Here is a 14,402-nt window from a genome sequence, read left to right on the forward strand (position 1 = left end):
CTCCCTCCCTCCCTCCCTCCCTCCCCAACCCTCCCCAACCCTCTCCTCCCTCCCTCCCTCCCCAACCCTCTCCTCCTCCCTCCCTCCCTCCCCAACCCTAAACCCTACCCTCTCCTCCTCCTCCCTCCCTCCCCAACCCTAAACCCTCCTCCTCCCTCCCTCCCTCCCTCCCCAACCCTACCCTCTCCTCCTCCCTACATCCTAACCCCCTACACCCAAACATCCTAACCCCTACACCCTAACCCTAACCCCAACACCTACACCCCTACACCCTAACCCCTACATCCTAACCCCCTACACCATAACCCCTACACCCTAACCCCTACACCCTACATCCTACACCCTAACCCCTACAGCCTAACCCCTACACCCTAACCCCCACATCCTAACCTCTACACCCTAACCCCTACACCCTACATCCTAACCCCTACACCCTAACCCTCACACCCTAACCCCTACACCCTAACCCCTACATCCTACACCCTAACCCCTACATCCTAACCCCTAACCCCTACACCCTAACCCCTAAAACCTAACCCCAACACCTACAACCTAACCCCTACACCCTAACATCCTAACCCCTACACCCTAACCACCACACCCTAACCCCTACACCCTAACCCCCTACACCCTAACCCCCTACAGCCTAACCCCTACAGCCTAAACCCTACAGCCTAAACCCTAACCCCCTAACCCCCTACACCCTAACCCCTACACCCTAACCCTCTACACCCTAACCCCTACACCCTAACCCCTACAGCCTAACCCCTACATCCTAACCCCTAACCCCTACCCCTACATCCTAACCCCTACACCCTAACCCCTACACCCTAACCCTAACCCCAACACCTACACCCCTACACCCTAACCCCTACATCCTAACCCCCTACACCATAACCCCTACACCCTAACCCCTACACCCTACATCCTACACCCTAACCCCTACAGCCTAACCCCTACACCCTAACCCCCACATCCTAACCTCTACACCCTAACCCCTACACCCTACATCCTAACCCCTACACCCTAACCCTCACACCCTAACCCCTACACCCTAACCCCTACATCCTACACCCTAACCCCTACATCCTAACCCCTAACCCCTACACCCTAACCCCTAAAACCTAACCCCAACACCTACAACCTAACCCCTACACCCTAACATCCTAACCCCTACACCCTAACCACCACACCCTAACCCCTACACCCTAACCCCCTACACCCTAACCCCCTACAGCCTAACCCCTACAGCCTAAACCCTACAGCCTAAACCCTAACCCCCTAACCCCCTACACCCTAACCCCTACACCCTAACCCTCTACACCCTAACCCCTACACCCTAACCCCTACAGCCTAACCCCTACATCCTAACCCCTAACCCCTACCCCTACATCCTAACCCCTACACCCTAACCCCCTACACCCTAACCCCCTACACCCTAACCCAGCCCCTGGTACCTCCAGAGAGTGCAGCATCCTCTCCCTCTCCTGCAGCTGGTTCTTGAGGGTCTGGACCTCTGGTGCTGAGCCCTGGTTCTGTTTAGGGTCCAGGGTCCGGATAACACTCTTCGCCTTCTCCAGGTACTTCTTATATCTGTCTTCCATCTGCTTCATGTCTTCATCCTTCTTCTTTAACGCCTCTTCCAGTTCCTCTACTTTCTGGGCTGGAAAGAGAGAGAAAACAAAACACTAAAGAGTTACACAAAGCTCATAGAAAAGCACATTTTGCATGAAAGGTAACAGGTTGAGAACGTACAGTTAAGTAACTTTGAATAGAAGCATCTGCTAAATCCACATTTTTATATATTTGTTTTCTCACCCACAATCATATATTAGACCTCGTCATCACAGGCGAGCTTGTCATCTCTGACCTCACTGAAACCTGATGTTGCACCAAGTCCACCTGCTACTGAAACCTAATAATCCACAGGGTTCACACCTACTACTGAAACCTAATAATCCACAGGGTTCACCTACTACTGAAACCTAATAATCCACAGGGTTCACCTACTACTAAAACCTAATAATCCACAGGGTTCACACCTACTACTGAAACCTAATAATCCACAGGGTTCACACCTGCTACTGAAACCTAATAATCCACAGGGTTCACACCTGCTACTGAAACATCATAATCCACAGGGTTCACACCTGCTACTGAAACCTAATAATCCACAGGGTTCACACCTGCTACTGAAACCTAATAATCCACAGGGTTCACACCTACTACTGAAACCTAATAATCCACAGGGTTCACACCTACTACTGAAACCTAATAATCCACAGGGTCCACCTACTACTGAAACCTAATAATCCACAGGGTTCACACCTACTACTGAAACCTAATAATCCACAGGGTCCACACCTACTACTGGAACCTAATAATCCACAGGGTTCACACCTACTACTGAAACCTAATAATCCACAGGGTCCACACCTACTACTGAAACCTAATAATCCACAGGGTCCACACCTACTACTGGAACCTAATAATCCACAGGGTTCACACCTACTACTGAAACCTAATAATCCACAGGGTTCACACCTACTACTGAAACCTAATAATCCACAGGGTCCACACCTACTACCGAAACCTAATAATCCACAGGGTTCACACCTACTACTGAAACCTAATAATCCACAGGGTCCACACCTACTACTGGAACCTAATAATCCACAGGGTTCACACCTACTACTGAAACCTAATAAATCACAGGGTTCACACCTCATACTGAAACCTAATAATCCACAGGGTCCACACCTACTACTGGAACCTAATAATCCACAGGGTTCACACCTACTACTGAAACCTAATAATCCACAGGGTTCACACCTACTACTGAAACCTGATGTTACACCAAGTACACCTACTACTGAAACCTAATAATCCACAGGGTTCACCTACTACTGAAACCTAATAATCCACAGGGTTCACACCTACTACTGAAACCTAATAATCCACAGGGTTCACACCTACTACTGAAACCTAATAATCCACAGGGTTCACACCTACTACTGAAACCTAATAATCCACAGGGTCCACACCTACTACTGAAACCTAATAATCCACAGGGTCCACACCTACTACTGGAACCTAATAATCCACAGGGTTCACACCTACTACTGAAACCTAATAATCCACAGGGTTCACACCTACTACTGAAACCTAATAATCCACAGGGTTCACCTACTACTGGAACCTAATAATCCACAGGGTTCACACCTACTACTGGAACCTAATAATCCACAGGGTTCACACCTACTACTGAAACCTAATAATCCACAGGGTTCACACCTACTACTGAAACCTAATAATCCACAGGGTTCACCTACTACTGGAACCTAATAATCCACAGGGTTCACACCTACTACTGAAACCTAATAATCCACAGGGTTCACACCTACTACTGAAACCTAATAATCCACAGGGTCCACACCTACTACTGAAACCTAATAATCCACAGGGTTCACACCTACTACTGAAACCTAATAATCCACAGGGTTCACATCTACTACTGAAACCTAATAATCCACAGGGTCCATCTACTACTGAAACCTAATAATCCACAGGGTCCACCTACTACTGAAACCGAATAATCCACAGGGTCCACACCTACTACTGAAACCTAATAATCCACAGGGTCCACCTACTACTGAAACCGAATAATCCACAGGGTTCACATCTACTACTGAAACCTAATAATCCACAGGGTCCATCTACTACTGAAACCTAATAATCCACAGGGTCCACCTACTACTGAAACCGAATAATCCACAGGGTTCACACCTACTACTGAAACTGAATAATCCACAGGGTCCATCTACTACTGAAACCTAATAATCCACAGGGTTCACCTACTACTGAAACCTAATAATCCACAGGGTTCACACCTACTACTGACACCTAATAATCCACAGGGTTCACACCTACTACTGACACCTAATAATCCACAGGGTTCACACCTACTACTGAAACTGAATAATCCACAGGGTCCACCTACTACTGAAACTGAATAATCCACAGGGTTCACACCTACTACTGAAACCTAATAATCCACAGGGTCCACCTACTACTGAAACTGAATAATCCACAGGGTCCACCTACTACTGAAACATAATAATCCACAGGGTTCACACCTACTACTGAAACCGAATCATCCACAGGGTTCACACCTACTACTGAAACCTAATAATCCACAGGGTCCACACCTACTACTGAAACATAATAATCCACAGGGTCCACCTACTACTGAAACCTAATCATCCACAGGGTTCACACCTACTACTGAAACCTAATAATCCACAGGGTCCACCTACTACTGAAACCTTATAATCCACAGGGTCCACCTACTACTGAAACCTAATCATCCACAGGGTTCACACCTACTACTGAAACCTAATCATCCACAGGGTTCACACCTACTACTGAAACCTAATCATCCACAGGGTTTACACCTACTACTGAAACCTAATAATCCACAGGGTTCACACCTACTACTGAAACCTAATAATCCACAGGGTTCACACCTACTACTGAAACCTAATAATCCACAGGGTTCACACCTGCTACTGAAACCGAATAATCCACAGGGTTCACACCTACTACTGAAACATCATAATCCACAGGGTTCACATCTACTACTGAAACCTAATAATCCACAGGGTTCACACCTACTACTGAAACCTAATAATCCACAGGGTTCACATCTACTACTGAAACATCATAATCCACAGGGTTCACATCTACTACTGAAACCTAATAATCCACAGGGTTCACACCTGCTACTAAAACCTACTAATCCACAGGGTTCACATCTACTACTGAAACCTAATAATCCACAGGGTTCAGACCTACTACTGAAACCTAATAATCCACAGGGTCCACCTACTACTGAAACCTAATAATCCACAGGGTTCTCACCTACTACTGAAACCTAATAATCCACAGGGTTCACACCTACTACTGAAACCTAATAATCCACAGGGTTCACACCTACTACTGAAACCTAATAATCCACAGGGTCCACACCTACTACTGAAACCTAATAATCCACAGGGTTCACACCTATTACTGAAACCTACTAATCCACAGGGTCCACACCTATTACTGAAACCTACTAATCCACAGGGTTCACACCTACTACTGAAACCTACTAATCCACAGGGTCCACCTACTACTGAAACTGAATAATCCACAGGGTCCACCTACTACTGAAACCTAATAATCCACAGGGTTCACACCTACTACTGAAACCTATTAATCCACAGGGTTCACACCTACTACTGAAACCTATTAATCCACAGGGTTCACACCTACTACTGAAACCTACTAATCCACAGGGTCCACACCTATTACTGAAACCTAATAATCCACAGGGTCCACCTACTACTGAAACCTAATAATCCACAGGGTTCACCTACTACTGAAACCTAATAATCCACAGGGTCCACCTACTACTGAAACCTAATGGACAACCACAGAGGAAACCCATGACACCTCTTTTCCACCATTAAATACCTACTCAAACCAGCTGAGTCACCCATCAATGCTGCTACCACAGAGGACCGCGGAAGATTCTCCACCTAATTCTTTGAAAAGATTAAGATTCGTCGTCTCTGCCCTCAGCCCCCCCCAGCCCCCCCAGCCCCCCTTTAAGTCAGAGCTCAAGAATCACTTCTTAAAACTGTCTTTCACTTAATATGATCTATGATGTGGTGTCTGTTGGTCTTCTGCTATAGTTTAGAGTTGTATTGGTCTTCTGCTATAGTTTAGAGTTGTATTGGTCTTCTGCTATAGAGTACTATTGTTCTTCTGCTATAGTTTAGAGTTGTATTGGTCTTCTGCTATAGAGTACTATTGTTCTTCTGCTATAGTTTAGAGTTGTATTGGTCTTCTGCTATAGAGTACTATTGTTCTTCTGCTATAGTTTAGAGTTCTATTGGTCTTCTACTAGAGAGTACTATTGGTCGTCTACTATAGTTTAGCGTTCTATTGGTCTTCTACTAGAGAGTTCTATTGGTCTTCTACTACAGAGTTCTATTGGTCTTCTACTAGAGAGTTCTATTGGTCTTCTACTACAGAGTTCTATTGGTCTTCTACTACAGAGTTCTATTGGTCTTCTACTAGAGAGTTCTATTGGTCTTCTACTAGAGAGTTCTATTGGTCTTCTACTACAGAGTTCTATTGGTCTTCTACTAGAGAGTTCTATTGGTCTTCTACTACAGAGTTCTATTGGTCTTCTGCTACAGAGTTCTATTGGTCTTCTACTACAGAGTTCTATTGGTCTTCTGCTACAGAGTTCTATTGGTCTTCTACTAGAGAGTTCTATTGGTCTTCTACTACAGAGTTCTATTGGTCGTCTACTACAGAGTTCTATTGGTCTTCTACTACAGAGTTCTATTGGTCTTCTGCTACAGAGTTCTATTGGTCTTCTACTACAGAGTTCTATTGGTCTTCTACTACAGAGTTCTATTGGTCGCCTACTACAGAGTTCTATTGGTCGCCTACTACAGAGTTCTATTGGTCGTCTACTACAGAGTTCTATTGGTCTTCTGCTACAGAGTTCTATTGGTCTTCTACTACAGAGTTCTATTGGTCGTCTACTATAGTTTAGAGTTCTATTGGTCTTCTACTAGAGAGTTCTATTGGTCTTCTACTACAGAGTTCTATTGGTCGTCTACTACAGAGTTCTATTGGTCGTCTACTAGAGAGTTCTATTGGTCTTCTACTATAGTTTAGAGTTCTATTGGTCTTCTACTATAGAGTACTATTGTTCTTCTGCTATAGTTTAGAGTTGTATTGGTCTTCTGCTATAGAGTACTATTGTTCTTCTGCTATAGTTTAGAGTTGTATTGGTCTTCTACTACAGAGTACTATTGGTCTTCTACTACAGAGTTCTATTGGTCTTCTACTATAGTTTAGAGTTCTATTGGTCTTCTACTATAGTTTAGAGTTCTATTGGTCTTCTACTATAGAGTACTATTGTTCTTCTGCTATAGTTTAGAGTTGTATTGGTCTTCTGCTATAGAGTACTATTGTTCTTCTGCTATAGTTTAGAGTTGTATTGGTCTTCTACTACAGAGTACTATTGGTCTTCTACTACAGAGTTCTATTGGTCTTCTACTATAGTTTAGAGTTCTATTGGTCTTCTGCTATAGAGTTCTATTGGTCTTCTGATATAGAGTTCTATTGGTCTTCTGATATAGAGTTCTATTGGTCTTCTGCTATAGAGTTCTATTGGTCGTCTACTAGAGAGTTCTATTGGTCTTCTACTACAGAGTTCTATTGGTCTTCTACTACAGAGTTCTATTGGTCTTCTACTACAGAGTTCTATTGGTCTTCTACTACAGAGTTCTATTGGTCTTCTACTAGAGAGTTCTATTGGTCTTCTACTAGAGAGTTCTATTGGTCTTCTACTAGAGAGTTCTATTGGTCTTCTACTAGAGAGTTCTATTGGTCTTCTACTATAGTTTAGAGTTCTATTGGTCTTCTACTATAGTTTAGAGTTGTATTGGTCTTCTGCTATAGAGTACTATTGTTCTTCTGCTATAGTTTAGAGTTGTATTGGTCTTCTGCTATAGAGTTCTATTGGTCTTCTGATATAGAGTTCTATTGGTCTTCTGCTATAGAGTTCTATTGGTCGTCTACTAGAGAGTTCTATTGGTCTTCTACTACAGAGTTCTATTGGTCTTCTACTACAGAGTTCTATTGGTCTTCTACTACAGAGTTCTATTGGTCTTCTACTAGAGAGTTCTATTGGTCTTCTACTAGAGAGTTCTATTGGTCTTCTACTAGAGAGTTCTATTGGTCTTCTACTACAGAGTTCTATTGGTCTTCTACTAGAGAGTTCTATTGGTCTTCTACTACAGAGTTCTATTGGTCTTCTACTAGAGAGTTCTATTGGTCTTCTACTAGAGAGTTCTATTGGTCTTCTACTACAGAGTTCTATTGGTCTTCTACTACAGAGTTCTATTGGTCTTCTACTACAGAGTTCTATTGGTCTTCTGCTACAGAGTTCTATTGGTCTTCTACTACAGAGTTCTATTGGTCTTCTGCTACAGAGTTCTATTGGTCTTCTACTACAGAGTTCTATTGGTCTTCTACTACAGAGTTCTATTGGTCTTCTACTAGAGAGTTCTATTGGTCGTCTACTACAGAGTTCTATTGGTCTTCTACTACAGAGTTCTATTGGTCTTCTACTACAGAGTTCTATTGGTCTTCTGCTACAGAGTTCTATTGGTCTTCTACTACAGAGTTCTATTGGTCGCCTACTACAGAGTTCTATTGGTCGCCTACTACAGAGTTCTATTGGTCGTCTACTACAGAGTTCTATTGGTCGTCTACTACAGAGTTCTATTGGTCTTCTGCTACAGAGTTCTATTGGTCTTCTACTACAGAGTTCTATTGGTCGTCTACTATAGTTTAGAGTTCTATTGGTCTTCTACTAGAGAGTTCTATTGGTCTTCTACTACAGAGTTCTATTGGTCGTCTACTACAGAGTTCTATTGGTCGTCTACTAGAGAGTTCTATTGGTCTTCTACTATAGTTTAGAGTTCTATTGGTCTTCTACTATAGAGTACTATTGTTCTTCTGCTATAGTTTAGAGTTGTATTGGTCTTCTGCTATAGAGTACTATTGTTCTTCTGCTATAGTTTAGAGTTGTATTGGTCTTCTACTACAGAGTACTATTGGTCTTCTACTACAGAGTTCTATTGGTCTTCTACTATAGTTTAGAGTTCTATTGGTCTTCTACTATAGTTTAGAGTTCTATTGGTCTTCTACTATAGAGTACTATTGTTCTTCTGCTATAGTTTAGAGTTGTATTGGTCTTCTGCTATAGAGTACTATTGTTCTTCTGCTATAGTTTAGAGTTGTATTGGTCTTCTACTACAGAGTACTATTGGTCTTCTACTACAGAGTTCTATTGGTCTTCTACTATAGTTTAGAGTTCTATTGGTCTTCTACTATAGTTTAGAGTTCTATTGGTCTTCTGATATAGAGTTCTATTGGTCTTCTGCTATAGAGTTCTATTGGTCGTCTACTAGAGAGTTCTATTGGTCTTCTACTACAGAGTTCTATTGGTCTTCTACTACAGAGTTCTATTGGTCTTCTGCTATAGAGTTATATTGGTCGTCTACTAGAGAGTTCTATTGGTCTTCTACTAGAGAGTTCTATTGGTCGTCTACTAGAGAGTTCTATTGGTCTTCTACTACAGAGTTCTATTGGTCTTCTACTACAGAGTTCTATTGGTCTTCTACTAGAGAGTTCTATTGGTCTTCTACTAGAGAGTTCTATTGGTCTTCTACTAGAGAGTTCTATTGGTCTTCTACTAGAGAGTTCTATTGGTCTTCTACTATAGTTTAGAGTTGTATTGGTCTTCTGCTATAGAGTACTATTGTTCTTCTGCTATAGTTTAGAGTTGTATTGGTCTTCTGCTAGAGAGTTCTATTGGTCTTCTACTAGAGAGTTCTATTGGTCTTCTACTAGAGAGTTCTATTGGTCTTCTACTATAGTTTAGAGTTGTATTGGTCTTCTGCTATAGAGTACTATTGTTCTTCTGCTATAGTTTAGAGTTCTATTGGTCTTCTACTACAGAGTTCTATTGGTCTTCTACTAGAGAGTTCTATTGGTCTTCTACTAGAGAGTTCTATTGGTCTTCTACTAGAGAGTTCTATTGGTCTTCTACTAGAGAGTTCTATTGGTCTTCTACTATAGTTTAGAGTTGTATTGGTCTTCTGATATAGAGTTCTATTGGTCTTCTGCTATAGAGTTCTATTGGTCGTCTACTAGAGAGTTCTATTGGTCTTCTACTACAGAGTTCTATTGGTCTTCTACTACAGAGTTCTATTGGTCTTCTACTACAGAGTTCTATTGGTCTTCTACTACAGAGTTCTATTGGTCTTCTACTACAGAGTTCTATTGGTCGTCTACTAGAGAGTTCTATTGGTCTTCTACTACAGAGTTCTATTGGTCTTCTACTAGAGAGTTCTATTGGTCTTCTACTACAGAGTTCTATTGGTCTTCTACTAGAGAGTTCTATTGGTCGTCTACTACAGAGTTCTATTGGTCGTCTACTATAGTTTAGAGTTCTATTGGTCGTCTACTATCGTTTAGAGTTCTATTGGTCTTCTACTATAGTTTAGAGTTCTATTGGTCGTCTACTACAGAGTTCTATTGGTCGTCTACTATAGTTTAGAGTTCTATTGGTCGTCTACTACAGAGTTCTATTGGTCGTCTACTATAGTTTAGAGTTCTATTGGTCGTCTACTACAGAGTTCTATTGGTCGTCTACTATAGTTTAGAGTTCTATTGGTCGTCTACTACAGAGTTCTATTGGTCTTCTACTACAGAGTTCTATTGGTCTTCTACTAGAGAGTTCTATTGGTCTTCTACTAGAGAGTTCTATTGGTCTTCTACTACAGAGTTCTATTGGTCTTCTACTAGAGAGTTCTATTGGTCTTCTACTACAGAGATCTATTGGTCGTCTACTACAGAGTTCTATTGGTCTTCTGCTAGAGAGTTCTATTGGTCTTCTACTAGAGAGTTCTATTGGTCTTCTACTAGAGAGTTCTATTGGTCTTCTACTACAGAGATCTATTGGTCGTCTACTAGAGAGTTCTATTGGTCTTCTACTAGAGAGTTCTATTGGTCTTCTACTAGAGAGTTCTATTGGTCTTCTACTACAGAGTTCTATTGGTCTTCTGCTACAGAGTTCTATTGGTCTTCTACTACAGAGTTCTATTGGTCTTCTGCTACAGAGTTCTATTGGTCTTCTACTACAGAGTTCTATTGGTCTTCTACTACAGAGTTCTATTGGTCTTCTACTAGAGAGTTCTATTGGTCTTCTACTAGAGAGTTCTATTGGTCTTCTACTAGAGAGTTCTATTGGTCTTCTACTACAGAGTTCTATTGGTCTTCTACTACAGAGTTCTATTGGTCTTCTACTAGAGAGTTCTATTGGTCTTCTACTAGAGAGTTCTATTGGTCTTCTACTAGAGAGTTCTATTGGTCTTCTACTATAGTTTAGAGTTCTATTGGTCTTCTACTATAGTTTAGAGTTCTATTGGTCTTCTACTATAGAGTACTATTGTTCTTCTGCTATAGTTTAGAGTTTTATTGGTCTTCTGCTATAGAGTACTATTGTTCTTCTGCTATAGTTTAGAGTTCTATTGGTCTTCTGCTATAGAGTTCTATTGGTCTTCTGATATAGAGTTCTATTGGTCTTCTGCTATAGAGTTCTATTGGTCGTCTACTAGAGAGTTCTATTGGTCTTCTACTACAGAGTTCTATTGGTCTTCTACTACAGAGTTCTATTGGTCTTCTACTACAGAGTTCTATTGGTCTTCTACTACAGAGTTCTATTGGTCTTCTACTATAGTTTAGAGTTCTATTGGTCGTCTACTATCGTTTAGAGTTCTATTGGTCTTCTACTATAGTTTAGAGTTCTATTGGTCTTCTACTACAGAGTTCTATTGGTCGTCTACTACAGAGTTCTATTGGTCGTCTACTATAGTTTAGAGTTCTATTGGTCGTCTACTATCGTTTAGAGTTCTATTGGTCTTCTACTATAGTTTAGAGTTCTATTGGTCGTCTACTACAGAGTTCTATTGGTCGTCTACTATAGTTTAGAGTTCTATTGGTCGTCTACTACAGAGTTCTATTGGTCGTCTACTATAGTTTAGAGTTCTATTGGTCGTCTACTACAGAGTTCTATTGGTCTTCTACTACAGAGTTCTATTGGTCTTCTACTAGAGAGTTCTATTGGTCTTCTACTAGAGAGTTCTATTGGTCTTCTACTACAGAGTTCTATTGGTCTTCTACTAGAGAGTTCTATTGGTCTTCTACTACAGAGATCTATTGGTCGTCTACTACAGAGTTCTATTGGTCTTCTGCTAGAGAGTTCTATTGGTCTTCTACTAGAGAGTTCTATTGGTCTTCTACTAGAGAGTTCTATTGGTCTTCTACTACAGAGATCTATTGGTCGTCTACTAGAGAGTTCTATTGGTCTTCTACTAGAGAGTTCTATTGGTCTTCTACTAGAGAGTTCTATTGGTCTTCTACTACAGAGTTCTATTGGTCTTCTGCTACAGAGTTCTATTGGTCTTCTACTACAGAGTTCTATTGGTCTTCTGCTACAGAGTTCTATTGGTCTTCTACTACAGAGTTCTATTGGTCTTCTACTACAGAGTTCTATTGGTCTTCTACTAGAGAGTTCTATTGGTCTTCTACTAGAGAGTTCTATTGGTCTTCTACTAGAGAGTTCTATTGGTCTTCTACTACAGAGTTCTATTGGTCTTCTACTACAGAGTTCTATTGGTCTTCTACTAGAGAGTTCTATTGGTCTTCTACTAGAGAGTTCTATTGGTCTTCTACTAGAGAGTTCTATTGGTCTTCTTCTATAGTTTAGAGTTCTATTGGTCTTCTACTATAGTTTAGAGTTCTATTGGTCTTCTACTATAGAGTACTATTGTTCTTCTGCTATAGTTTAGAGTTGTATTGGTCTTCTGCTATAGAGTACTATTGTTCTTCTGCTATAGTTTAGAGTTCTATTGGTCTTCTGCTATAGAGTTCTATTGGTCTTCTGATATAGAGTTCTATTGGTCTTCTGCTATAGAGTTCTATTGGTCGTCTACTAGAGAGTTCTATTGGTCTTCTACTACAGAGTTCTATTGGTCTTCTACTACAGAGTTCTATTGGTCTTCTACTACAGAGTTCTATTGGTCTTCTACTACAGAGTTCTATTGGTCTTCTACTATAGTTTAGAGTTCTATTGGTCGTCTACTACAGAGTTCTATTGGTCGTCTACTATAGTTTAGAGTTCTATTGGTCGTCTACTATCGTTTAGAGTTCTATTGGTCTTCTACTATAGTTTAGAGTTCTATTGGTCGTCTACTACAGAGTTCTATTGGTCGTCTACTATAGTTTAGAGTTCTATTGGTCGTCTACTACAGAGTTCTATTGGTCGTCTACTATAGTTTAGAGTTCTATTGGTCGTCTACTACAGAGTTCTATTGGTCTTCTACTACAGAGTTCTATTGGTCTTCTACTAGAGAGTTCTATTGGTCTTCTACTAGAGAGTTCTATTGGTCTTCTACTACAGAGTTCTATTGGTCTTCTACTAGAGAGTTCTATTGGTCTTCTACTACAGAGATCTATTGGTCGTCTACTACAGAGTTCTATTGGTCTTCTGCTAGAGAGTTCTATTGGTCTTCTACTAGAGAGTTCTATTGGTCTTCTACTAGAGAGTTCTATTGGTCTTCTACTACAGAGATCTATTGGTCGTCTACTAGAGAGTTCTATTGGTCTTCTACTAGAGAGTTCTATTGGTCTTCTACTAGAGAGTTCTATTGGTCTTCTACTACAGAGTTCTATTGGTCTTCTGCTACAGAGTTCTATTGGTCTTCTACTACAGAGTTCTATTGGTCTTCTGCTACAGAGTTCTATTGGTCTTCTACTACAGAGTTCTATTGGTCTTCTACTACAGAGTTCTATTGGTCTTCTACTAGAGAGTTCTATTGGTCTTCTACTAGAGAGTTCTATTGGTCTTCTACTAGAGAGTTCTATTGGTCTTCTACTATAGTTTAGAGTTCTATTGGTCTTCTACTATAGTTTAGAGTTCTATTGGTCTTCTACTATAGAGTACTATTGTTCTTCTGCTATAGTTTAGAGTTGTATTGGTCTTCTGCTATAGAGTACTATTGTTCTTCTGCTATAGTTTAGAGTTCTATTGGTCTTCTGCTATAGAGTTCTATTGGTCTTCTGATATAGAGTTCTATTGGTCTTCTGCTATAGAGTTCTATTGGTCGTCTACTAGAGAGTTCTATTGGTCTTCTACTACAGAGTTCTATTGGTCTTCTACTACAGAGTTCTATTGGTCTTCTACTACAGAGTTCTATTGGTCTTCTACTACAGAGTTCTATTGGTCTTCTACTAGAGAGTTCTATTGGTCTTCTACTAGAGAGTTCTATTGGTCTTCTACTAGAGAGTTCTATTGGTCTTCTACTAGAGAGTTCTATTGGTCTTCTACTATAGTTTAGAGTTGTATTGGTCTTCTGCTATAGAGTACTATTGTTCTTCTGCTATAGTTTAGAGTTGTATTGGTCTTCTGCTATAGAGTTCTATAGGTCTTCTGATATAGAGTTCTATTGGTCTTCTGCTATAGAGTTCTATTGGTCGTCTACTAGAGAGTTCTATTGGTCTTCTACTACAGAGTTCTATTGGTCTTCTACTACAGAGTTCTATTGGTCTTCTACTACAGAGTTCTATTGGTCTTCTACTACAGAGTTCTATTGGTCTTCTACTACAGAGTTCTATTGGTCGTCTACTAGAGAGTTCTATTGGTCTTCTACTATAGTTTAGAGTTGTATTGGTCTTCTGCTATAGAGTACTATTGTTCTTCTGCT

At 40.8% G+C, this 14,402-nt stretch overlaps 1 protein-coding gene across 3 annotated transcripts in view; it reads right to left on the minus strand.

The window, feature by feature from the left end:
* The window catches only part of LOC139544427 (protein Hook homolog 3-like), a 94,104-nt gene that overhangs the window by 15,083 nt on the left and 64,619 nt on the right, over positions 1–14,402 (minus strand). For all 3 annotated transcript variants that reach the window (XR_011668870.1, XM_071351500.1, XM_071351499.1), the window contains one exon: positions 1,458–1,663. Coding sequence is in view for 2 of the 3 variants with exons in the window: in XM_071351500.1 (XP_071207601.1) it covers positions 1,458–1,663 (206 nt within the window). In the remaining variant the exon portion in view is untranslated. The remainder of the gene's footprint in view (positions 1–1,457; positions 1,664–14,402) is intronic.

This window comes from Salvelinus alpinus, chromosome 18, assembly GCF_045679555.1.
Source record: "Salvelinus alpinus chromosome 18, SLU_Salpinus.1, whole genome shotgun sequence".
Taxonomy (NCBI): Eukaryota; Metazoa; Chordata; class Actinopteri; order Salmoniformes; family Salmonidae; genus Salvelinus; species Salvelinus alpinus.